The sequence below is a fragment of the Adiantum capillus-veneris genome, chromosome 8 (genome assembly GCF_014529385.1).
Source record: "Adiantum capillus-veneris isolate H3 chromosome 8, ASM1452938v2, whole genome shotgun sequence".
Taxonomy (NCBI): Eukaryota; Viridiplantae; Streptophyta; class Polypodiopsida; order Polypodiales; family Pteridaceae; genus Adiantum; species Adiantum capillus-veneris.
This window is the reverse complement of record NC_140938.1, coordinates 55,624,206-55,651,694: the sequence shown is the minus strand read 5'-3', so window position 1 is coordinate 55,651,694 and position 27,489 is coordinate 55,624,206. Positions and strand designations below refer to the sequence as shown.

Genomic DNA, 27,489 nt, shown 5'->3' with positions numbered 1-27,489 from the left:
TTTAGGATATTTGCCAAGAATGGCAAAAACGACACTCCTTTCAACAAAAGATGGAAAGAATTACTTATAAGGTTGTCTTTGGATCCTCTTCTGATGATGGTTGAAGGAAAAATGAACCAAGGAATGGAAATCTCATCCATCAAGTGAGGCTACAAGCAAGAATATCAAAAGAATTAATGCAGGGTGGTGTAGGGAAGAAAATCATGTTTGGTTTGTGTAGCATTCTAATTGAGTGTGGCCCTATGTACAACTAGTGTGTCTATAGAGCTTGGTTCCCTTAATGCATACATGCTCCACATGGTTTTTTGACATTAGGGGCAAGTGAAGCCATAAAAGCCATTTGTTGTGTTGCTATGGGCTATTGCTGTGTTTTCTCCTTTGTCCCTTTGTAGTAGTGTGGGTAGCACCTTTGTCCCTTTGTAGTAGTGGGTCTTTGGGTGCTACCCACAGGGCTTTCAATAACACGGACTAGAAGAGCAAGGGCTAAGAGGGCAAACAGTGGCGAGGATGGAGGTGACACAATGGAAGAGAATGTTTTTCATACAATGCATAACATCATGAGCTTATGCTCGAGAGGCACCGCATACCTAGCTAGGTACGATTGGGGGCAGGGAACCCCCCGGCCCCCCCACGGGTTCCCTGCTCCCAAGCGTACCTAGCTAGGTATTCAGTGCCTCCCTCACAGAAGCTCATGATGTTGAGGTAAGTCACAATGTGGGAATTATTTGTCCAAAACTTCTTGTGGGCAGGGGTTTCAATAACACGGACTAGAAGAGCAAGAGCTAAGAGGGAATACAGTGACAAGGATGGAGGTGAGTAGAATTAGGTGAGAGTGAGGGGGGTGCGAAGGCTAGAAGAGGAGGAGGAGGGGGAAGGGGAGAGGAGGTGCTTGGGGACTTTAGAGAGGCGAGGGGAGCTTGTGGAAAGAGTGGGTGGAGCAGTGGGTAGGTGCACGGGGGATTTACGGGACCAAGGCCACCAAGAAGAGGAGAGCTTGACAGGCGGTGTGAGACGCATAGGGCTGCGTGGATAGTGAGATGGGCTTCGACGAGGGGGAGTGCGTTGTGGAGTCTCATTCACGACTCCTTTGCTCTTCCCTGATCCACCTGCATTCTTATTATTATTCATCCCAGCACCAGCACCAACGTGCATTCGCAACTGGCCTCTTGCGTCCACTAACTGCTTTTGCTTTTCGCGTAGCTCTCCCACAAGCTCGTTCACTTGACGCTTGTGTGTCCTGTCAAGACCATGCCACCATGTTAGCAAATGATAACAATTATATTTATGCTCCAAGCCAAAGTTTTTCCTACACCTTGCGCGCGCGCGCGCCCGCCCACACACACACACACACACACACACACACACACACACAAGCGTGATGTGCATGTGTTACATTGATTATGCGTGCGTGCATGCATGTCATCACTTTATACACAAGAAGTTTAGAAATTTTCTCATGTAGGAAAACGGAGTCTTTATTAGTGTTTTTCATACAATGCATAACATCATGAGCTTCTGCTCGAGAGGCACCACATACCTAGCTAGGTATGATTGAGGGCAGGGGACATGGGGTACACACATGTCTCATGAAAATGTTTCACAAACATAGTTGAAGATACTAGAAAGACAATGCCAAGAGTAGTAGTTGCTTATGTATGTAATTAAAGACCAGCTTGTCCCAGCTTGACTCAATCATAATTTGAGTCCTCAATACCGTTTTCATATTATGGCCAATGGCAAATAGCATTTTTTCAACAAACTAAATCGATGGCACACGGCCAAATCAATGGCACACGGCCTACTGATCAAATGAATTGGTGACAAGATATTCAAAATAAAAAATGAATATGGTCCAAAGTTTCTAATGAATAATGGACGTATGAACAACTATGCACATGTCGAAAGGTTTAACACTAGGTTGGTAATGGGACACTTTTATGTCCTCTTAAGTGACCATTTTCCTTGAATTATGTCAAGAGTTTCAAAATGGATTTTGAGGTGATATCTGTCTAGAAAGTTGTCTCATGAGCTGAAAAAAACTCGACATTTTTTTGGAATATCAATTCCATCTTTAACTTTGTCCTTGCACAACATTTCACAACCTAAACTGTGTGAAAAAACGGGTCCTGTTTTTGGCTTTTTTCAACTTTTTGCAATCATACCACTCTAGAATTCATGTTTGTGAGGTCTATAATTCTAGAGAACTATCTTTAGTAGTCCTCAACATGTCCTGATGCTTCTAGGGAGAAATAAATGTTAAAGTTGCAAGTTATGACCAAATTACAGAAATTGTCAAATCCTTTTTTTAGCCAATTTTAGCTCTTCTATGATTTTTTTGGTGGCTTTCATGATATCCAAATGCAGTTTTGATTTTCTATGTCGCATATTGTAACATAAAGCTAATATTCCTTGAGTTTTGGGGCACCTAATACCTTATTTTGCATAGTAGACAACGATGGTTGATTTTTTCATTATAGAAGAAAATGAAACATCCTAGTATATCAAGTATAGCTTTTTCAATATTGTTAGTTTCTTGTGACAACTACACGCATTCTGCAGGTAGTAACCATATCTAGTCAGGATCAAATTTGGCTAGATATTGAATAGCTTCTATGGGATTCTACAACTCATAATGTTGAACCCAGTTTTTTCATGTTTGATGTATTTAGCACTTCATCTTTGTCCCCAAGATTCCCCTTGGTAAGAGATGTATTATTCTTTTGACATGCTCCATGGCTCCCTATGAACCTAAAGGACAATAGGGAACTAAGAAAACATGCATATATTATTTGTATTGAGCGTGGCTATAGAAACTTTGATAATAGGTTTGCAGAATGGTAAAAATTTCACTTTTTTGTACCTATTTCTTTTGGCAAAACAAAAAATAGTGAGTGAAAAGCAATCATATAGTCTGATCACCAACCCATTGAAGTTAACTAGGGAATTTATCTCAAGTCCTACAAAAATCCCTAATCTTATTTTTATGCAACAAAACGTAAGAAATGACTGTTTTGATGAAAATCTAATGGTCCATCAACTTTGGAGGCTTGGTGTGACCAAAAGATGAGAAATTTTACAAGTTTCTTATTTTTTCCATGTGTAGTAGGCCTTGAACTATAACCTCATGAAAGGATTTTACAAAATGAGTGGATCTACTATGGTTTTGGAGGTTTTTTTCAAAACCCTGAAAGGACACTTTTATGTCCTGTTAGGTTACCAACCTAGTGTTAAAGGTTAAGAACTGCATACAACTCAAGCTCTTCTGTGGGGACAATCCTATTGGAGAATATGGCATATCAATAGATAATAGCAATCAAAGCATTCATATACTTGTATTGTGTTATTTGCTAGTGCATACAAATTTTAGGTTCTTTTGATGGGTGATTTTGAAATGACCACTTTCTTGATTGTCTTTACGTTTTGCAGTTAGCATACGGTCTCATTTTGAATGACTTATCGTTGTTTCCTTCTGCTAGTTGACTAATTAATATAGCATTTCTACCACCATTTCTCTATGTCTCTCGATATTGTGTTCTTTGTTGCCAGTTTTTTAGTGCTTCTATCGCCTTTAAAAATCCAAAAGGGACAAGCCTAGAGGAGACACCTCTATATCAAGAGACATTTTAGGCAAAATCTTGTTATGATAGCCTCTCTTGTTTCCAATCTTCATGGTCTTGGTCTTCATGTTCACCTTTGTCCCCTGCCCCCAATCGTACCTAGCTAGGTATGCGGCGCCTCCCTCACAAAAGCTCATGATGTTGAGGTAAGTCACAATGTGGGAAATATTGTGAGAATTTGTCCAAAACTTCTTGTGTTGAGTATGCAATCACGTGTCCATCACAAATATATATTTTTAAATCGATGTTTATCTTAAATAATTCCTCATTAACAGACAAATCTAATTGCCTTTAAGTGTCAAATGCCTCATTGAAAGACAAATCCATCGATCTTCAAGTGTCAAAAGCATGGAACAAAGAAATCTCTTCAGAATTACTTAGTTTATGTTATATGCTCTCGGAGTGGTACATCTACCCTCGCTATAGTTGTGTTATAAACATGGTGGTCCCCCTCACTACCATATTGCATTGATTATTGCTATACTTAAATTGTTCCGATGAGGAATGGACACTATGACTTTCTGAAGTAGACACAACATCAACTAGTTTTGTTAGCTTAGAGGCCTTTTCAAGCTGGTTTGGCGCAGTAAATGTATGCCTGCATTGTGAGAATGATTCTTGAAATAGACCACATGCATTTTTTATTTATTTTTGGCTTTGGGCCATGACAAAGATATCCGTGCATCTATGTAGTGGCATGCCAAATCGACATTCTAGTAGCACCAACTTAACAACAGGCTTAACAACATGAGTCGATTCATGTCATCCATATTCTCTAAGTGCGACATGGGTACACACATATCTCATGAAAATGTTTCAGAAACATAGTTGAAGATACTAGAAAGACAATGCCAAGAGTAGTAGTTGCTTATGTATGTAATTAAAGACCAGCTTGGCCCACATTACTTATGAAGGGACTTATGATTGAGCCATCTTGGCTATAAACGTGACGAACTTGGCGCACAACCTATGTGTCAAATGGTTCGACGACAAGATATGCAACATCAAATATGTTTAAATACAAACTAGCTGATTAAGATGGCCTAATATTTTGTTACAGAAATTTGTCACAAAAAAAGATGATAAATCTCTAGCACCAACAAAGGAGGCTGACTATACTTATTGTTAATGATGAGTTACATGAGATGTTTATGTCTTCTTAAAAATACTATTTCTTCTGCATTGATCTTAACAATTTGAGTCCTCAATAACGTTTTCATATTATGGCCAATGGCAAATAGCATTTTTTCAACAAACTAAATCGATGGCACACGGCCTGCTAATCAAATGAATTGGTGACAAGATATTCAAAATAAAAAATGAATATGGTCCAAAGTTTCTAATGAATAATGGACGTATGAACAACTATGCACATGTAGAAGGGTTTAAAGGTTAAAAACTGCATACAGCTCAAGCTCTTATGTGGGGATTGAGCTCCTCTATGGGGACAATCCTATTCGAGATTACGTCATATCAATAGATAATAGCAATCAAAGCATTCATATACTTGTAATGTGTTATTTGCTAGTGCATACAAATTTTAGGTTCTTTTGATGGGTGATTTTGAAATGACCACTTTCTTGATTGTCTTTACGTTTTACAGTTAGCATACGGTCTCATTTTGAATGGCTTATCGTTGTTTCCTTCCGCTAGTTGACTAATTAATATAGCATTTCTACCACCATTTCTCTATGTCTCTCGATATTGTGTTCTTTGTTGCCATTTTTTTAGTGCTTCTATCGCCTTAAAAAAATCCAAAAGGGACAGGCCTAGAGGAGACACCTCTATATCAAGAGACATTTTAGGGTGGGTTCAGACTAGGCGGCGGAAGAAAAAAGCAAAGGGGCGTTCTTCCTTCATGGCAAAATCTAATTGGTTGGAATTGAGGCACTCTTCCGCTGGGCCCTCCATTTTTCTTCTGACCCCCCCCCCCGGAAGAGTTGATGGCCTCTCTCAGCCCCCTTCACTTTTTCACTTTTCCTCCTCCACACTATTCACACTAGGCGGCGGCACATTTAGGAAAGCTTGTTTCTTCCGCCGGTTCAGTCTGAACCCAGCCTTAGGCAAAATCTTGTCATGGTAGCCTCTCTTGTTTCCAATCTTTCAAATAAGGAGTTGACATGGAAATGAGAAGGCACTTTTGTGGCTGTATATTTATTCTAAAGAGCAATGTATTGCAAAACCATAGCTTCCAGACAAGGTGAACATGAAGACCAAGACAACACAAAGGGGACCACTAACACCAAAGACAAAGACAAAGACAAAGGAAGTCTAATGCGAAGTAGCATAGATTGCTCCGCCTCCTCAAACACTCTCTTCTTGTTGTTTCTCCTCCCTCTCCACAAAAAATCAAGGCATCAATCAAAGAGGAGTGGATTGAAGATAGATGGCCCTCTTTGCACAAATATATTCTCTCTCTCTCTCTCTCTCTCTCTCTCTCTCTCTCTCCAGGTTGCACATTGTCGATTATTCTAGTTTACCAGGGGTAGATGTGATCATATCACCTTAGTCATAAAACCATGCAATTGCTGTTCCCGAATGTACTTCTATCAATATGAAAAGTTATTTCAGTAATTTTGAGTTCTAGCTTGATGATTGATTCGTTAAAAAAACCGATAGAACTAACCTTACTTTTGTGGCCACTAGGGTTCAAGAAGGTGGTCTATATCGTAACCCAATTTACAAGCCCACAGATGAAATGCTCATCAATCTTTGCTTCTCCCAAAGCTTTTTTCCTCTCCTTTTGGCCATGCTTTCTGCAAGAATAAAGTTCAAGATACCGACCTTCTTGGTTCTAGGTCCTACCTTCTACCATATGATGTGTATCATAATACAATATGGTGTGTTTTCTTGTGAAAAGTTTCATGATTTACAAAATTCAAATAAAAGAAAATGACAATCAAGTAGGATGTCAAGTTGCTTCTCTTTGGGTTGACAATGGAGGAGAATTTACAGCCTTTCTTGCCTTTGAAGGTAATCAATGTCAAAACATGAGCTTCCCTATAGTCCACAACAGACGATGTAGGTGAAAATCAACTTGTATGATATAACAAACAATAAGATCACGAGGCTTGCCTAATGGAAGAAGTTAAAGCTTCTCAAGTCCCATTTTATCACTTTTTGAAGTTTAATCTCTCTACCAATAGTAGAATTTCTTAAAATAGCATTGAATTCTAGAATTTTAGTTGAGTCGAATAGGCTAAGCGGCACTATGTCCTTGCCCTTTGGACATGCCAAAAAAAAATCCTTAAGTAATTGTGTTCTTGCCCAAAAGGCTTTTGTTTTGAAGATCTTAATCTTAATGTTGATGATAAAATTCTCTCTTGTGATGCTTTTTTAATGAAAAAAACTTTGGTCTTGATGGCATTAATCTATCAATAATGATAGCGATCCTTTGAAGGGTATTTATCAATATACTCACCTTGACGTACAAATGATATCGCAACTAAAAAACCATAGTTGTTATGTTCTTATTGGAGTATTTTCTTGGAGAAAAGTACAGACTTCTCCCTTTAGTATGTTGTTTCGACAAAAAAATCCATTTAGAGGTCACTTGGGATGTAGGCCATAACGCCTATTGAAAACCCCCTATTTACGACTAGTATAAAGTAAATATGACCCCTTCCGCCGTGTTCACCCTTTATACAATTGGCAATGACACCAAATATTATATCTCTATCTTCTTTACAACACATATTACAATTGCTACTCTTGTATAAAACATCATAAACTTTGGAGATGCATTAATGATTAAGAGTTACTAGATGATCATTCTTACTTTCATAGATTTATGTCAAAGTAGATGCCTTGAAATATGATGCACTTCTCATCGTTTAACACACAAGACAGATCAATGAGTAAACGCCATAGCAAATGGCTACATACCAAGAGACCACAAATAAATGTATAATTCAAGTCCATCATGCAAAATCAAAAGTATTCCTAATGGCTTTAAAGAAATTAAGACGTATTCTTAATTCAAAGATTCCCCTCAATAACAACAAAAATGATACGCTAGTTTACAACACGTAGCAATGAGCAATGACAAAGCGCATAGATTTGCAATAGTTGGACATGAGAAGGACAGATACAACTTTGAGAGAGAGAGAGAGAGAGAGAGAGAGAGAGAGAGAGAGAGAGAGAGCGATTTAACGAGAAAAAAATGGTAAAGAGAAAATAAAGGAGAAGAGAAACACAAATATACAATGTGACGTTGACCACCTCTTTATATGGACGCAAAAGGTCTTTTAACTTTCCACCTTCATATATCTATCTTTCATTTTCTAAACTCACCCTTCACTTACACACTTAATACGTTGTAAAAGAATTTTTATTTTTCCAAGATTGGGGAGACCTAATGTCATTTAATTTAAATAAAATCAAATTAATGAGCACCATTTTGTTGTACTAAAAGGTGCCAAATTACTTAGAGCAAGAGTTGCTATCATAACACAAGCAGTATTAAGTATTGGAAATGTATCTAGCTTGTCAAATAAGCAGAGAAAATCGATTGAAAGTTTTAAGAATTGAATAAGAGTTTCACTAAATAAAAAGCCCATTGTTTTAGGTATCCTTCAATCAATGTAGCTACCTGACAAAGTCTTTATGCTCTCAACCACTTAAAAAGCATATGCTCTCTTTACACTTACAGATTGCTCACTCCAGCTTCTTGGTCTGTCTTCCTTTCTAAGAGATGAGAGGGGTGTTAGAGTTATAGCATCTCTCTCGATTTTGTTCAATCGGTCCTAGTTTCTCCCAAGGCAAGGTGTTAGGGAGTGAGGGTTGTTTATTGGCCGTGCTCGGTCAGAGTGAGGTTGTTTTCTCATGTCAGAATGTGTCTTGCCACCTCTAAAGATGTATAGAACATTGTTACATAAAGGCCAACTCAAAGACTCACATATCACAATAGGAGAACTATAAGTTAACTAGTTTATCGTTATATGACACTTAAACGTCGCACATTGTAAAATGGTAACCCTAACTTATACATCATAGGTTATTCATCCAAGTCCATATGAATATGTCAAGATTGATACAATTGCTAGATTTCATGGTCGACCACGCCTCCTCCCCCCCCCCCCCCCCCCCCCCCCCCCCACACACACACACACACACACAAACCCCTTTTTTCGTTTCAAGTTGATGTCCCACCCCCTCCGTTATTTTCCGTTTAAGGGAAGAATTTTCTTTCAAGCCTAGAAATAACGTATATGCTTACTAGCTTTTCCAAAAAAAAACCCTTCCCTGGGCTTATGTGGTACGATAAGTTTCCTAAGGTCAATCCCTCGAAAAATGGCATTTTGGATTCCTTCTTGATCTGGACAACACTTGTCTTAGTATCTCTTTCGTTATGAGTATCCTCAATCCATTGTCTAGCCTCCATCAGTTTTCTCTTTGGCTGGGATATCTCATTATCTCATTGCTATTAGGCGAGACTCTTATCAACTACTAAGGTTGATTGGGTCTTTTGTATGACTCGAGAGGTTCACCATGTGTAAAACTGAAGGAGTACGAGCGGAAGTGCGACGCGAGAGAGAGTGCGAGAAGAAGAGCACGACGATATGGTGAACTCGCTCTATTGTAATGTGTAGAGCATAGTGAGTTCTTATTAGGTTTTTACAAAAGAATATGTGTACATACCTGGCGGCCCGCCCACTTAACTGGGCGACCACATTGAGCTTTTTACTCCAACAACCTCCCACTTGAAGTCCAATGTGGTACTTTAAGTGTGAGAGAAGCTACTATACAAGCTAATATACAAGAGATGTAGAGAAGTGATGTACTACCCTACACCTAACTGCTTGCGAAAATGCGCAAAGCTCTCTGAGGGAAGTTCTTTTGTAAGTAGATCAGCAGGATTTTCTGTGGTGTGAAATTTGACAAGCTGAAGTTGCTTATCCTCGAGCATTTCCCTGATGAAATGATACTTCACATCCACATGCTTTGTCTTTGAGTGATAAACTGGATTGCGAGCCAATTGTATAGCACTTTGACTATCACAATATAACACAAGCATCTCTTCCTTGATTCCCAAATCTGTTACTAGTCGATTAAGCCAAATTGATTCTTTGCATGCCTCTGATGCTGCAACATATTCAAACTCTGTAGTAGACCGAGTAACACAATCTTGTAATCTAGAACGCCATGATACTGCTCCACCAGCCAATGTAAAGATATACCCTGACGTAGACCTTCGGTTGTCTAAGTCACCTACATAATCTGAGTCTGTAAAACCCTTTACAATTAGCTCCTGACTCCCATAGCATATGCGCATACTCTTTGTAGCTTTCAGGTATCTCAATATTCCTTTCATTACCTCCCAATGTTTCTTGCCTGGGTTTGACATGTATCGACTTACTACTCCCACTGCAAATGCAATGTCTGGGCGAGTAGCAATCATTGCATACATCAAACTACCCACTGCAGACGCATATGGAATCTTATCCATTTAAGCCTATTCTTCCTCAGACACAGGACAATCTTGTTTGCTAAGTTTCACATATGGTGGCAATGGAACACTCAATGCCTTTCCCTTCTCCATATTGAAACGTTGCAAAACCTTGTCAATATACTCTGTTTGAGATAACCAAATCAACTTCTTTGATCTGTCTCTCTCAATGCGCATACCAAGTATATGACTTGCCTCACCCATGTCTTTCATGTCAAACGATTTTCCCATCTTTGACTTCAAAGCTGAAATTTCTTCCAAGTGCTTGCCAGCAATCAACATGTCATCCACATACAAAATAAGGATCAGCCAACTGCCATCCTTAGCCTTCTTTGTATATAGACAGTGATCGAACTCACTATGTTTGTAGCTTTGAGAAAGCATAAACTTGTGGAATTTATGATACCATGCCCTCAGTGATTGTTTTAAGCCATAAAGACTCTTTAACAACTGGCATACCAAATCTTCCTTGCCTTTCTCAACAAACCCTTCTAGCTGCTGCATGTAAATTTCCACATCTAAATCACCATGCAAGAACGCTGTCTTGACATCCATTTGGTGCAACACCAAATCTAATATGGCAACCAATGCAAGAAAGCATCTCAATGTAGTCATCTTGACCACCGGAGAGAAGACTTCATCAAAGTCAATGCCTTGTTCTTGCTTAAAGCCCTTGGCAACAAGCCTTGCTTTGTACTTTGGCTGACTATCATGAGCGGTGATCTTATACCTGTAAACCCATTTACAAGGTAGAGCCTTTTTGCCCTGTGGTAATTTAACTAGCTTCCATGTCTGGTTTTTATGCAGAGTTGTCATCTCTGACTGCATGGCCAATTTCCCGGAGTCCTTCATTTTCACTGCTTTCTTGTAACATGAAGGCTCATTGCAATCAGTCAACATGACATAGTTCATAGATGGAACAAACCTATCAGGAGGTCGTGTGATACGTCCAGATCTACGCACAATAGGTGGCTCAGGCTCAGCCACAACCTGTGGTTCCACTCTATCCTGTCCTTGCTCCTCTTGAGCCCTGACATTTTGTCTTGCACGTGCAGGTCCATCTTCTTGGAAGACAACTCTTCTAATCTCCTCAACCCTCTCTGGTTTAGAATGATATTTGGCTTCATTAAAGTGAACATCATTGCTGCGGATAACCTTTCTGGATTCGGGATCCCAAAGTCTGTACCCCATCTCACCAGAATTACCATAGCCTAGAAAGATGCACTTTCTACTCTTTGGCTCAAGTTTGTTCCTAAATTCCTTTGGAACAGAGATGCTTGTATGAGGGCATTTTGCCTGACCATGCCATCTCTGCCACTGAATCCTTCTGCAAAACCTTGCTAGGAGATCTATTTATAAGATGAATAGTTGTTGATACAGCTTCAACCCAAAACCCATTTGGTAGTTGTGCATTAGACAACATACTTCTGACCTTCTCTTGTATGGTCCTATTCATCCTCTCAGCAACACCATTTTGAGGAGGATTGTAAGGAGCAGTAAGTTCACGTTTTATACCTTTTGACTCACAAAAGTCCTGAAAGGCCTTTGAAACATACTCTCCACCATTGTCAGTGCGTAAGTATTTAAGCTTCTTGCCACTCTGATTCTCCATAAGTGTCACAAACGTTTTGAAAACACTAAACGCTTCATCCTTGTGCTTGAGAAAGTAAACCCATACTTTCCTCGAGTAATCATCTATAAATGTCATAAAGTAAGAAGCTCCCCCTAGAGATAGGTTAGGCATAGGTCCACACAAATCACTATGAACAAGTGCCAACTGAGTATCTCTTCTACTGCTTCTATGCTTATGTGGCTGCTGTGTTTGCTTACCATACAGACAATGTTCACAGAATTCAAAATCATTAAATGACAAGCCAGGCAAATAACCAGAACGAGACAAGATTTCCATTCCCTTCTTGGACATATGTCCTAACCGGCTATGCCACAAAGAAACGTTCGGCTGCTCAGTTACATTGATTACATTTTTAGAGACATTTGATACATAAATCATGTAAAGTCCTCCAGACTTTACTCCATGTGCTACTGTCATAGAACCCTTGGATATCTTCCACATGTTCTGTCCAAAAGTGGTGACGTAGCCAGCATCATCAAGTAAACCTGTGCTGATCAAGCTCTTTGTAATTGCGGGAACATGTCTCACATTCTTCAGCGTGAAAAAAGAGCCATTCTGAAACTTCAATTGAACATCTCCAACACCTAAGATCTCACATGTCTGCCCATTGCCTAGCCGAACATGATCTTTAGTGGTCACATAAGAGATAAACCACTCCTTGTTTGGAGACACATGAAGTGATGCCCCTGAGTCTATAATCCAGTCACTCAGTGCATTTCCATCAGATGCTGTAACAAGAGCTGAGTCCATTGTATTTTTCAAGAAGTAGATATCTCCTGACACTAGACTGTCATCCTCTGCAACAGTGTTTGTCACATTTATTTCTTGAATCTTCACTGAGGACTTGTTCTTCTCACCATGGTCTTCTGCTTTCTCTTTGCCTTTTTCTGCTTTCCATTCTCTGCAGTCTCTTTTCATGTGACCCTTCTTGCCACAATGGTAGCATTCTATGTCACTCTTGCCTTTAGCATTGCGGGACTTGCTACGAGACTGATCCCTCTTTCCACCTTTGTACTTTTCTTTGGTCCTTCCCCTGACAACTAAGATTGTTCCTTTGCCTTTGTCCATTGTCTTTCTGTTGGTTTCTTCAGTAAGCAGACTGCCTTCTACACCTGCTATGGTCAAACCATCTGGAGGTGCAAAATTACTCAAAGCTGTGCGAAAAGTGTCCCAACTTTCCGGCAATGTGATCAACAAGAACATAGCTCTAACAGGTTCATCAAACTTGACACCTTGAGCTGACAACTGACTGTAGTGTTGGGGTTAAGGCCTATGTGCCTTGACCGGCCGCCCAGATCATGGGCGCCCGTCCACTGTTACCCTATACTTATAGTGAGTATACTGTGTAGGGGGAGCTGCCACTTCACAGTCTCCCCACCCACTCTGTGTGTTCTGTGCTTTTCTCTCTCTTGCTTGTATGTGTGCTCCCGCAATCCAACAAGTGGTATCAGAGCTAGGGACGACGGTGTGTGCGTGGTTGCGCGCGCGGTCTTGACGGGAGCGATACGAGTGTGTGAGCATGCGGATCTTGGCTATGGCAGCCTCGACCTCGTAGAGAGGTGAGCTTGCTTTGGGGCTTGGTGAGTCAGGCATGAGATATTTTGCATATAGCAAATTGAAAGCTTGAGAGTGAGCAGCGCGGGGCATGAGGAGATCTGTCGACTCTGCAGAGCTTTGGGTAGCTTGAGAACCGATTGAAGCTGCCACGAACACGGAATCGATAGCCAATCGATTGCAAGCTTAAGCACAGAAATAGCTGGAAAGCTTGGACATCGACTAGCAAAAGTCGAGAGCTTGCACAAGGCTGGGAGCAAGATTCAAGGGGGGTCTACAACGACCTGCATCAAATCAAAGCAAGAGCTTCAAATTAAAAGCAGCGCAGAGGGAATTGCTTCAAAATAAAACTGCAGCACTCGAGGTTTTTTGAAGACCAAATCAAGCAACGTTGTGCACTCTCTGCAAAGGGGTTTGTGTGTGTAGTGTCCACACACACACACACACAATCTAGTGTGTGTGTCGCGCTGCTCAGCAGCGTTTGGAAACTTGAAGCCATAAACAGTTTCGGAGCTTGCAGGAGAGGGTTGCAGGCGTGTTTGCTTGCGGAGAGAGCAATGGAGCTTGCGGACAGCCATACGGTGGCTTGCAGATAAGCTTCAGGTGAGCTCTAAGTTCAGCCCACTCGCATTCGCAGCAGAGAGACGAAGTACAGGTACAGGGTTTGCACTACAGATTGCTCTAGGTGTCGGGTTGGCATAGAGCGTGTTTTGTGCTTTGCTAGGCTATGTATGACATTGTGGAGAGCTGTTACGCTCTAGTCTCCTGGATATCAGTTCCAGAGGTGTTGCAGTGTCCTGTTTACTGGCTTTGGTATCTTGCTTTGCCACAGGTGTACAGGTGACTTCTCTTCAGATGGCAGATGTACTACAGTGACTCGATTTCATGCATGGCAGTGTCTTGTTAGCCGGTTTGTGCTCATGTATGTACACTGCGGGAGCTCTTTGTATGCTCAGTGATCTGGTTGAGCTACTCCCAGATTGTTTGCCATAGGATTTGGCATCTTATTTCCTTTGTTGTTTTGGGTGTGACTTAGTCCCCATACAAATAAGACTCTGTCTGATTTGTGCCAAGAGTTTTATGCATGTTGTGACAGTGTTCGTAAGGTATTAGTCATGCATTGACTTGTTGCTTGCGGATAGGTTTACCGCTTATGCGCTCACAGGTGGTCACTCTGATTGCATTGCTGGCTGGTTTTATGACACAGGTTTGTAGCACAGGTTTTGTGCAGGCAATTTAATGCACAGATTTGCAGGGATTTGATCATGCATGTTGAGTGCTGATTGATTGCGCATTGGCTCTTGTTGAGCGGTTGATCGACTTATGGTTATTTTGGGTTAGATAGCCATTTTACGTCGAAATTCTGGAAAACTTTTCCCAGTATTTTGTGACATAATGTGCATGTTTCTTGCTTAGCTTGGCTTGATTTTGGCACTCAGTTTTTTGGCTTTGAGAGTGTTGGTTACACTCAGAGTTTGCGTGCGGTATTCTCTGCAGGTGGGAGATTTGTGCATGTGTATGCATCGATACCGCACAGTGTGGGCTTGGTGATTAGCTCACAGATTGCAGTGTGATACTAGAGCAGACGAGGCTTGTATTGACATTGCGGGAGCTCTATTTTGGAGTGTGTCTCACAGGTTTTACATTGTGTTTCTGGCCATATTTGTAGACAGTTTCCAGGTGTTGTTGGTGAGGTGGTTTTGCTTTCTAGTTTGCTACATTGTGCTCATGGCAGAGACAGGTGATCGATCAGATTGTGACCTCTCAAAGATGCGCGTGTTTGATGGGTCAGACTTTGCAGCATGGAGAGATTGTATGCTTGATGCACTAACACAGCGAGGGTTGCATCGACCATTGAGTGGTGATGCAGGTAGACCTTCAAACATGTCTGATGATAAGTGGCAGGAGCTAGCACTATCTACGCTCTCTTTGCACCTTGCGGAATCTGTATATGCTCTTGTTATGTATGAGACTACTTCAAGAGCACTTTGGCACAGATTACATGATATGTATGATAGATCTGAGTCATCAAGGACTCGTGTGAGACATGTACATTCACTAGTACGCCGACAGGTGATATGTTGGTATTGTGGTCATTTTGGACACGTTAGACGGCGTTTTTTTCGTCGTATGCGACATCGTAGGAGACATGGCAGTCTCAGAGATGTATGCTGTGATGCCATGGACTCAATTGCTTTGACAATTGAGGCAGATGTAGTGTCGAAGTATACTAGTGACGGGGATGTCACTTTTACCTCGAGCTATGCACGAGATGCTATACATGTGGACAGTGCGGTGTTCTCTGCAGGTGGGAGATTTGTGCGGTGTTCTCTGCAGGTGGGAGATTTGTGCGTGTGTATGCATCGATACCGCACAGTGTGGGCTTGGTGATTAGCTCACAGATTGCAGTGTGATACTAGAGCAGGCGAGGCTTATATTGACATTGCGGGAGCTCTATTTTGGAGTGTGTCTCACAGGTTTTACATTGTGTTTGTAGCTATATTTGTAGACAGTTTTCAGGTGTTGTTGGTGAGGTGGTTTTGCTATCTAGCTTGCTTCTTGTGCTCATGGCAGAGACAGGTGATCGATCAGATTGTGACCTCTCACAAATGCGCGTGTTTGATGGGTCAGACTTTGCGGCATGGAGAGATTGTATGCTTGATGCATTGACACAGTGAGGGTTGCATCGACCATTGAGTGGTGATGCAGGTAGACCTTCAAACATGTCTGACGATCAGTGGTGGCAGGAGCTAGAGGAGATGGCACTATCTACTCTCTCTTTGCACCTTGCGGAATCTGTATATGCTCTTATTATGTATGAGACTACTTCGAGAGCACTTTGGCACAGATTACATGATATGTATGATAGATCTGAGTCATCAAGGACTCGCGTGAGACATGTACATTCACGAGTACACCGACAGGTTACATGTTGGTACTGTGGTCATTCTGGACACGTTAGACGGTGCTGTTTTCGTCGTATGCGACATCGTAGGAGACATGGCAGTCTTAGAGATGTATGTAGTGATGCCATGGACTCAGTTGCTTTGACAGTTGAGGCAGATGTAGTGTCGGAGTATACTAGTGACGGGGATGTCACTTTTACCTCGAGCTATGCACGAGATGCTATACATGTGGACAGTGCACTCCCTTCGCAGTGGTTGCTAGACACAGATGCTATGTTTCATGTCATGTCGCATCGTGAATGGTTTTGTAGCTATTCTAGCGGGATGCTTGGCAGTGTACGTTTGACCGATGGATCGATGCATGCGATAGCAGGTGCAGGAGATGTGAGACTGTCATTACCGAGTGGTGCATCTTACTTGTTACGACATGTACGCTATGTACCAGATTTGACAGTGAGTTTGATCTCGATTGGTCAGCTTAGAGATTGTGGATGTCAGATTTCGCTACGAGAGCGAGATTTTGTGATGCATTTGGGTTCGCTAGTGATTGCGAGAGGTGCCAGGAGTGGTACAAGTTACCCATTGCATGTGCATCACAGGAGAGACGGTGTTGTCTCTGTGATCATGCAGCCAGGTAGAGAGCGAGAGAGCAGGCGAGTCTCTTTTGCTTGTGGGTTGCAGGATGCTTTGCATGGAGTGCAGAACAGTGACCTTGTTGTGCAAGTTGCGTCTACGGATGCACAGGTAGAGCGGGACAGCTCTAGTGAGTCACAACAGCAGGATGAGTCATCAGAGGTGATGACAGAGATGACTCACATGGATGTTGAGATGTCGGCTATTGTGGAGTCATTTCTTGATATGCTTATGCCAGAGCTTGATGCAGATTCCGGACAGATGGATACTCTTGGTACACATGTGATATGTGGTGGGCACGAGGAGTCACTCCAGAGCTCGGAGTCAGAGTGCCATGGTCTCTATGATAGGGGACATGATTGCCATGAGTTGAGTTCTGAGTTGGAGGTGGCAGAGGTTGCCAGGGTTGCATCAACGTTCGGTGTCCTCATGTACGAGATGTTGATCTCGAGGCTTGACATAGCAGCTGCAGTGGGAGCATTTGCAACATGGTTGATTAGTTGTTCAATGACTGATCTTGGCATAGAGCATAGGGGAGGTTTGCAGGTATTGGACCGATACTTGCAAGAGTGCATGAGCTCTTGTAGACTATTTGCAGAGCTTGGAGCTAGCTCTGTGTGGCTTCCGCAGCGGATGTTTTTCTATCAGTAGAGCCGGATGCACTAGCTCATCGAGAGTCAGTGGGTATAGGTTGAGAGAATATCTCACCTTCTATTGGTTGTACACTAGTAGATCTTGCTTAAAGGCACATTGGCCTTTAAGTGGGAGGTTGTTGGGGTTAAGGCCTATGTGCCTTGACCAGTCGCCCAGATCATGGGCGCCCGTCCACTGTTACCCTATACTTATAGCGAGTATACTGTATAGGGGGAGCTGCCACTTCACAGTCTCCCCACCCACTCTGTGTGTTTTGTGCTTCTCTCTCTCTTGCTTGTGTGTGTGCTCCCGCAATCCAACATGTAGATGGTGTTGAATTCATTTAGATGATTGGACATAGGTGTCCCTTCTTTCATCTTCAAGTCAACAAGCTTCTTAAGCCAGTATACCTGTGAAACTGCACTCTGCTTCTCATAAAGATCACTCAGCTTTGTCCATGCTTGATAAGCCGACATCTCGTCTGCTACATTGAAGTATACGCTTTCTGCCAAAGTCAGCATAATGGTAGAAAGTGCCAATTCATCCATTTTGCACCATTCATCTTCGTCCATATCTTCTGGTTTTATCCCCTTGAGCTTTATAGGTTTTATCTGCTTCTTTTGTACCAACACGTGCCAATCTGCTTCTTCCACAATGGGAAATTGGTTCCATCCAGCTTCTTGATATTGTAAAGAGCAGTGTCTTGTGATCCAGCCATAACTACGCTTCACAGTAGTTTACTTTCCTGGGAAAAATTCGGGAGAGTTTCCCCTTTAAACTGACCTCTGAACCAATATCAACCTGATGAACTAGTGGATGTCGCCTACAATCTGTGTAGATGCACCCGTGTCCTATGTGACAAGCCTCCAAGAAAGTTGTGAGCCGTCCTTGGATGTGTAGACAGCCACAAATCAGCACTCTGGGAGTGCCGATATGTCACAAAGTGATGACGTGGCGGACAACAAAACCCCTAATTTCTGCCAGAAACCCTAAAATTCCTGCAAACCCTAATTTCTGCCAAAAACCCTAATTTCCGAAAATCACGGAGGCTGAATTTTTTATTTTTTTTAAAAAAAATTTGGAAAATGATGAGCAACGCAAATTTCGCTTTTTCTCTACTTAAATGAGAAAGAGAGAGAGAATGCTTTTGCTTTCATGTTTTGACTCTCTGTGAGTGATGACGTGGCGGACAACAAAAACCCTAATTTCTGCCAAAAACCCTAAAATTCCTGCAAACCCTAATTTTTGCCAGAAACCCTAATTTCCGAAAATCGCGGAGGCTAAACTTTTTTATTTTTTATTTAAAAAAATTTGGAAAATGATGAGCAACGCAAATTTCGCTTTTTCTCTACTTAAATGAGAAAGAGAGAGAGAATGCTTTTGCTTTCATGTTTTGACTCTCTGTGAGAGAGAGAGAGCAACTGCTTTTGATTTGAAGCTTTTGGGGCTCTGCTTTTGGGCATCCCTTGTAACCTTTAAATTAGTGGAGAGGGCCTCACTTCTCAGAGCATCTAGACGCAGAGTCTGAGAGTGAAACCCTAACCGCTCTCTTGTACTTTGATGATTGATTAATATAAAAAGAAATACCGAAAGGGGCGCCAGTCTTTGGGGCCAATATCTCTAGGCACGGAACTCCGCCGGGCCAGTGCAAATTTATTGTGATTTGTGAATTGTTTTGAAGTGGTTATTTGGTGATGTCGCGGTTCATTCTTGACTTGGAGTGTCCAAGTCTGTTACAGTGCTATCAGAGCACGGCCGATTTCTCTTCTACGGGAAATCCGATCTCCGAATTCTTTTTCCGCGGCACCTATGGCTTCAGGCAATGATCAGTCGACTCCTTCTGCATCTGGAGATGCGGGCTGGGATCACAGCGAAGATTCAGACAGAGTGTATGGCCCGCCTCGGCCTACTCAGACGGAGCAAAGAGAGATGGAGCGTCGTCAATTGATTGGCGATGCAACAAAGATGATGCTCAATTTTGCCAAGGACCCGAAGATGGCAAAATATATGAACCAGACCTCTTTGAAAGAGGTACAGGTGGAGTGGCAGAGAACCACAACACCACTCCCGAAACCCGCTCTCAAGAAACCTTCTGCCTCCAAGAAATATACGGAGAAGGAACTGGAGAACGTGGTTGATGCACGGATTGCTCAGCTTTTCGACGTGCAAAAGAAGGACAAAAAGCACGGCAAAAAGCAGAAGAAAGGCACTGACTTCCCGGGATATTTGGGTCGTCGGTCGACATTCGACAAGGCAAAGAAACTGAAGAAGCGCGTCAAGTTTGAAGGCCTACCTAGTTCTTCTTCTTCTTCTTCTTCTTCTTCTGACAGTTCTTCTAGCTCTTCAGACTCGAGCAAAGAAGACAGGAAAAGCAAAAAGCGAAGCAAGAAACAAAGCTTCGGAAAGGGCAAGAAAATGGCAAAGAAGGCTACATCTCGCCCAGAGACTGACAGTTCTACTGAGGACTCGTCTACATACAGCTCAGATTCCGATGACGAAAAGTTTTATGCGAACAAGAAGAATTTTTACAAAGCCAACCAGTATGACTTTCTCGAAGATAAAAGCAAGAAAGTCCGAGAGTTTAATGAAGGTGGCCACTCGATCAAGTTTGATACTTTTCAGGATACTCAGATGCTTCGAAGGCTTTGTCTTTTATACAGCAGTTTGACATCGCTTTCGCGGGAGGACGCTATTCAGAGCACTCCAAGATTCGGAGAGCTGCCTCTTACTTTAAGGGGAATGCTCGTACTTGGTGGTCCACGCTTCTATTAAGCAAGATTGTGCCAGTTACATGGCTGAAATTCAAGAGGCTTTTTATTTCTTCTTGGTTGACTCAAGAGTTTGAGCGAGATATATGAGCTGCTTGGAACCATCTCCGGATGACCAAGAGCGATACAATCAATGCTTATTGTGAAAGATTCTGGAGCTCTTTTCTACCCGCCTCTTCATTCAAGAAGATCTCATTCAGAGAACAGATTGAGCGGTTTACCTTGGGTCTACCTACAGAGATCCGAGATCACTGCTTGAAACAGAAGTCAGCTTCTATTCAGGAGTTGATGAGTCATGCGAAGTGGAGCTTTGCCATTCACTCTGGCAGTCTGACCTACCCCACAGATGAGGCCATGACACAACGAGCCGAACAGACTTCTGGGAATGAAGTAGAAAGAAAAAAGAGCAACCAAGAGAAAAATGATGCACGACCCAAGCTTACTCCTGAGGAGAGAGCTCGCTTCATCAGAGAGGGGAAGTGCTTTGGATACGGGGAACATGGACATATCTCCGCGAAGTGCCCTAAAAAGGCACAGAAACAACAGAATGATAAGAACAAGGACAGGTCTGAGAGTTCGAGAGCAGCTGAGGAATGTGGCAGAAAAGGCGGATAGAAAAGCAGAACTGGTACCACATGGCGTGGGACCCGCACCGAATCTAATGAATGAAAGTACAAACTTTGCCGCTTTTGGGGCAAAGTGAAGGATTAGGAAGCTCTTTTGAAGGAGCCAAGGCCAACTTCTTTTCACTTGGAATTGGTGGCTCGATTTGGAACTACGCCCGACAGACTGACGCCACAGGCGGAGGTAGTTCGACTGGCACCCGGATGGGATGTTTCCATTACAACGAGCATTGGCAAACTTCGTTTGCAATGACAGGGGTGTTCAGGGCACGCGAGTGACGTTCTACTCGGGATCCCTTGGAACCACAAGAACTACGCCGTGGTTGACTACCGGGCCGAGAAAGCGACTTTGATAAATGAAGGGCTTAGAGATTGTACTTGATGAACTTCAATTTTCTTACTCATTCTTTTGGGAGAACTGAACGATGGATAAAGGTTGAATATGTTTTGACCTGAAGAAAAGAACGCCAAGATTTTTTTCTCCACGCTCATGTCGATTGCTTTTGAGAGGGCCTGAAGATCATACCATTGATCTGATATCTGGAAGCACGCCACCGAATCGGCCACCTTATCGTGTGAGCCCAGTACAGAATGAAAAGATTATGAACCCAGTGAAAGACCTCTTGGAAAAGAGTCTTGTCCAGCCTAGTACTTCACCGTATTGCTCTCCAGTGTTGTTGATTTTGAAGAAAGACGGATCTTGGAGAATGTGCATCGATTATAGCACTCTCAACGAAATCACCATCAAGAACAGATTTCCGATTCCTAGGATCGATGATATACTCGACAGGTTACAAGGATCCTCGTGCTTTAGCAGGATTGACTTGAAGAGTGGATATCATCAGATCAGGATAGCGCCAGGAGATGTCTACAAGACAGCTTTTCGGACGACTTTTGGGTTATTTGAGTTTTTGGTGATGCCTTTTGGCTTAACCAATGCTCCTGCGACATTTAACCGGATGATGGATAGGATTTTTCGAGAGTACAAGCTATTTGTTGGCACTTTCTTTGACGACATCATTGTTTTCTCCTAAAATGAGGCAGAACACAGAGATCATCTGCTTCAAGTCTTTCAGGCATTACGAGATCACACATTAGTGATTAATGCTAAGAAAAGTGAATTTTTCCTACCAGAGATACATTTTTTGGGACACATAGTGTCAACAGCAAGAGTGCAAATGAACCCGGCCAAGATAGAGACTATCTGTGATTGGCCCGATTTGAGGAATGTCCATGAAGTTAGAAGCTTCTTGGGACTGTGTTCGTACTACAGGCGGTTCATACAAAAGTTTGCAGAGGTTGCTTCCCCTTTGCATACCTTGACACAGAAAGGAGTACCTTTTTCGTGGGGACCCACAGAGGTGACTGCCTTTCAGACATTGAAAGAGAAATTCACTACAGGACCAGATTTGACTTTGCCGGACTTGCAGAAGTCATTTGAAGTATTTTGTGATGCTTGTGGTCATAGTCTGGGTACGGTCTTGATGCAAGAAGGCCATGCCATAGCTTACGAGAGCCGTTTGTTCTCTAGGCCGAGATGACAGCACAGATCTATGGGAAAGAGCTTTTGGCGGTTATCCACCCTCTTACTCAGTGGCGGCATTACCTACTCGGAGCGGATTTTACTGTCTTTACAGACCATCAGAGTTTGCGCTACTTCTTGTCGCAGAAGCAGCTTTCGGAAAAGCAGATGCGGTGGGTGAACATCTTGTCACGGTTCCACTTACAGATTGTCCATGTGCAGGGACAGAAGAATGTGGTGGCAGATGCTTTGTCTCGAAAACCGTTGGTTCTGGCTATTTCCGCGATACATCATAGGAGCTTCGAGGATATGGTCGATCAGTGTGCCACATATACAGATTTTGCAGATATTTTCACACGGATACGGGATGGGGAGACAGTAGCTGGATACTCCCTTCGGAAAGGCTACTTGATGAAAAAGACTATGTTGTGCATTACACAGCCGTTGAGGGAAAAGGTTATGACTGATTGCCACTGTCCACCTTTTACGGATCACCACGGCATTGCTACCACCATGAAAGGGGTAGAGAGATATTTCTTTTGGCGGAGACTCAAGAAGGATGTGGAAGAGTTTGTGCGCAGTTGCCTGGTATGCCAGAAGGTCAAGTTTGACAGGCATAAGGCACAGGGATTGTTACAGCCTTTACCCATACCCACCCGCCCCTGGGAAAATATTGAAATGGAATTCCTGATTATGATACTGATTTGTTCTTGACTTCTTGTGAGTGCAGGAACTGATAGCCGAAAGGACTACAGCATTTTGGTCTGATTGATCTCGAATAGACATGGTTGCAATAGGGGTTAGTCAATCGGACATCGATGAGGTCCCGATTGGACCTAGATGTGATTGCTAGCTACATTGCCGATAAATCATGGTCTAAGATCCGAATGAATGTTGAATGTCATGTGATGTCTGGTGATGTCCTGTGATGTCGTGTGATGTGACTGTCGATTTTGTACATGTGCTAGATGTGTGTTCCTAGTACGTAGGTACTAACAGTCAGTGTTTGCTAAGACGGTTTATGGCTTTTGTCGGTTTTGCAGGCGTAATCGCGGTCGATAACAATGCTTTCAAGAGGGGGGTATGTCACAAAGTGATGACGTGGCGGACAACACAAACCCTAATTTCTGCCAAAAACCCTAAAATTCTTGCAAACCCTAATTTTTGCCAGAAACCCTAATTCCGGAAATCGCAGAGGCTGATTTTTTTTAAATTTTATTTTAAAAAAAATTTGGAAAATGATGAGCGACGCAAATTTCGCTTTTTCTCTACTTAAATGAGAAAGAGAGAGAGAATGCTTTTGCTTTCATGTTTTGACTCTCTGTGAGAGAGAGAGAGAGCAATTGCTTTTGATTTGAAGCTTTTGGGGCTCTGCTTTTGGGCATCCCTTGTAACCTTTAAATTAGTGGTGAGGGCCCCACTTCTCAGAGCATCAGGACGCAGAGTCTGAGAGTGAAACCCTAACCGCTCTCTTGTACTTTGATGATTGATTAATATAAAAAGAAATACCGAAAGGGGCGCCAGTCTTTGGGGCCAATATCTCTAGGCACGGAACTCCGCCGGGCCAGTGCAAATCTATTGTGATTTGTGAATTGTTTTGAAGTGGTTATTTGGTGCTGTCGCGGTTGATTCTTGACTTGGAGTGTCCAAGTCTGTTACACGATATCCTCAGCACCTGCAGTCGTAGGCCGAAACCCCAAATTTGCAGAGTCAAATCTACACCCGTCGAGACCACGTAGTCGAAAATGGCCTGCGCAGAACTTTGTCGAAGCCGAACGGTGGTCGAGATGACCTCAGAATGAAATTCTGAGAACACAGAACCCTTCGGGCTTCCTCACAAGATATGGGGCCGTGTCTTCGCCTGTCGAATCTCACTCCAATCTGAGCAGGTGACTCTGGCTACCTGCAAAATGCTGCCCCGAGCCTCGATATGAGCTCTGATACCAATTGAAGGAGTACGAGCGGAAGTGCGACGCGAGAGAGAGTGCGAGAAGAAGAGCACGACGATATGGTGAACTGGCTCTACCGTAATGTGTAGAGCATAGTGAGTTCTTATTAGGTTTTTACAAAAGAATATGTGTACATACCTGGCGGTCCGCCAACTTAACTGGGCGACCACATTGGGCTTTATACCCCAACAAAAACTGCAATATCACGTATGTTCAAGGGATCCATTGTCTAGCCTCCATCAGCTTTCTCATTGGTTGGGATATCTCATTATCTTGTTGCTATTAGGCGAGACTCTTATCAACTACTAAGGTTGATTGGGTCTTTTGTATGACTCGAGAGGTTCACCATGTGTAAAACTGCAATATCACGTATGTTCAAGGAATCTTTCTAAAATCCCTTAATGTGGTTCTTTTCTTTTTCCCTTTCTTTTGAAGCTGTAGAAGGAGGTGCAGTAGGAATGAACCCTTGTTTCCCTTTCCCCTTATCCACGAAGAAAGGTGTTGCCGAACTCAAAGCACCACTGTGTCTAAATTTCGGAGGGGACTTTGGGGGTGGAGAAGGCTATGCAGAGGGTAGCGCTGAAGGAAGAAGCTGCAAACGGGGTTCCAGACATTCTGTTTGCATGTGACCAAACTTACCACATTGAAAACAAGACTTGGAAAATTTGCCACATTTCAACTTAAAAGGGCGATTCCCTATTAATTACGAGTCACCTGAATTTATCATTATGCCTGTTGGTGTAGGGACATCTGTATCCCACAAGATCCAAAACCTATTAGTAATCGCATCCAACCTGGGAGGACAAACCACTTTTTCCAACTGGGCAGCTATAAGCAGAAGAAAGTGACGCCATGTACGAGGAAAGTCCTCCACCTCCACCCATACTAGATATTTATGCTGAATGAGACTCTGATAGTCCTTAGTGAGAGCCCATGGCAATACATGTGTCATTTGCATGTTGAAGAACAAGGGCGACATTTCAAGCAAGCCCTCCCTGGCCTCACCGTTGGCCAACAAAACCTCGTAAAATCCTCAAGCTCCGAAATAAACCCCGCGAACCGCTTGGCGTTTCAACATGAAATCCACCCATTGTCCCATATCCTGTGCCGCAAGCATTTTGCCGAGAAAGAAAAGTATAACAACATTTAACGCATACTAGGCAATAGGATCCATCAACTGTTGAACATGAATGACAACTTCTTTCTCAGATTCCGCACCCTCCCAGGTCCTACATGCATTTTCAAACAGAACACACACACACACACACACACACACACACACACACACACACACACACACAAGCACAGAACTGCCACAATTCTGAATAGACAGTGCGCGAAACCCTAACGCGAGTGTCCAAGTGAGGAACTTGATGTGGACGCACAGTAAACCCTAAGGCGGATGCCTAGGCAAAGACAATTCGAGCCCGCACAGGAGAAATGCGCAGATGCAGGTAGGTTACACAAAGGACAGAAACCCTAATGCGACCGTCGCAAGCATAGTAAGGTCGCGCACTTCCTGTAGTTCGTCTCACACACACCACACACCTTTCTGTCCTCTCTATTGAGCATCACATAATGACTCTCTCTCTCTCTCTCTCTCTCTCTCTCTCTCTCTCACACACACACACACACACACACACACACACACACAAAAGAACAGTAACCAAATCTATCCATTTCCCTCTTAAGCAATAGCGAGAGAGACCTTTAAACCCTATTGGAACTGTCCTATTACATTGAAAATTCTATTATCATCCTCCTCCTCCCCCCTGCCCCCCCCCCCCCCCCCCTTCTCTCTCTCTCTCTCTCTCTCTTCTCTCTCTCTCTCTCTCTCTCTCTCACACACACACACACACACACACACACACACACACACACACACACACACACAAACACACTTTTCAGTTAGGCCGGGTTCACAGAGGGCGATGGAAGTCCACTTCTTTTTCGATGCCCCGTTCACATAGGGCTGTGGAAGTCGTTGACGGGGCAGCCACGTCAAGGAAGAGAAATGCTTTTTCTCTTCCACCTTGCCCTATTTCTCTTCCGAGAACAACCCCCTCCCCCCCGTGAGCACTTCCACCTTGACAAGAGTCTTTTGTAGCCTATGGAGAATCGCCATGCAAGCAAAGCACGTCAGGAAGCTACCACCTTGTGTGAATAGCAGGGCGGCGAAAAAACTGCGCTATGCTCTATTCCGCCCCGAAGCAATGAGATGCTCCCTTTCTTCCACTCTTCCAGTCTGGATCGGGCCTTAATAATATTATATATCACGACATTAAAATCCTATTCCCCCCCCCCCCCCCCCCCCCCCCCCCCCGCGGCCACAACACATACGGGAAGAAGACTAACTGACCAACTCCCCTCTCTCTCTCTCTCTCTCTCTCTCTCTCTCTCTCTCTCTCTCTCACACACACACACACACACACACACACACACACACACACATACACACAAACATAGAGAGGAAGAAGACTAACCAACTCCCCTCTCTCTCTCTCTCTCTCTCTCTCTCTCTCTCTCTCTCTCTCTCACACACACACACACACACACACACATACACACAAACATAGAGAGGAAGAAGACTGACCAACTCCCCTCTCTCTCTCTCTCTCTCAAGAGGAGCCACTGACCTGGCTCGTTCGAAAGCATCAGCTTCCAGATCAGCAATCTCGGCGGCGAGGCGTTCCTCTGCCAGCTCAGCACGTTCCAGCCGGGCCTTGAGGCCCGCCAGCTCAGCCTCCAGGCGGCGCTCACGGTCACGGCCCTCGCGAATGGCAGCCTGCAGGGCCGCCAGCTCAGCATCCTTGGCCTTGGCTGCCCACGTCATGGCGTCCATCTTCATGCGCAGGACCTGCGAGCTTCCATCGATCTCTGCGAACCCCTCATAGTAATCCTCGCGTCGTTGCAACAGCTCCTTCTCTCCTCTCTCCTCCATGTCACCTCTGTCTATCATAAATCTCTCCTCCATATTGCTCCTCATCATCTCTTGCATCAGATGGATCTATAAGCTCCCCACCGCCCACAAGCATTCGACCTTCCTCCCCAATTCTCTATTCTTATTTCTCACACGAGTAGGCAGAGAGAGAGAGAGAGAGAGAGAGAGAGAGAGAGAGAGAGCGCTCTACTCCTCCCTGGCTTTTCCACGCACGTCTTCGACTTCCCGTTCTTGTCCCCATTCATTGCACCTAGATTGTCAA

General features: G+C 43.3%; 1 protein-coding gene across 2 annotated transcripts; it reads right to left on the bottom strand.

The window, feature by feature from the left end:
• Nucleotides 1–27,489, bottom strand: LOC147452167 (uncharacterized). Of its 2 annotated transcripts, none has more exons than XM_086517958.1 (2): nucleotides 26,923–27,471; nucleotides 1–1,237 (listed from the first exon to the last, which is right to left on the bottom strand). In XM_086517958.1, the coding sequence occupies exons 1-2, from the start codon at nucleotides 27,282–27,284 to the stop codon at nucleotides 823–825; spliced, it is 777 nt and encodes a 258-aa protein (XP_086374084.1). In that variant the 5' UTR covers nucleotides 27,285–27,471; the 3' UTR covers nucleotides 1–822. The 2 variants fall into 2 exon arrangements, with proteins under 2 accessions (XP_086374084.1, XP_086374085.1); XM_086517959.1 differs by lacking the exon at nucleotides 1–1,237 and adding an exon at nucleotides 5,633–6,373 and having other exon boundaries at nucleotides 26,923–27,489.

Excerpts from the sequence above, each read along its gene's own strand:
- LOC147452167 (XM_086517958.1), bottom strand. The coding sequence starts at position 27,284 with ATGCAAGAGATGATGAGGAGCAATATGGAGGAGAGATTTATGATAGAC. Across the intron at positions 1,238-26,922 it reads GATGCTTTCGAACGAGCCAG|GACACACAAGCGTCAAGTGA; the intron begins GTCAGTGGCTCC and ends TGGTCTTGACAG.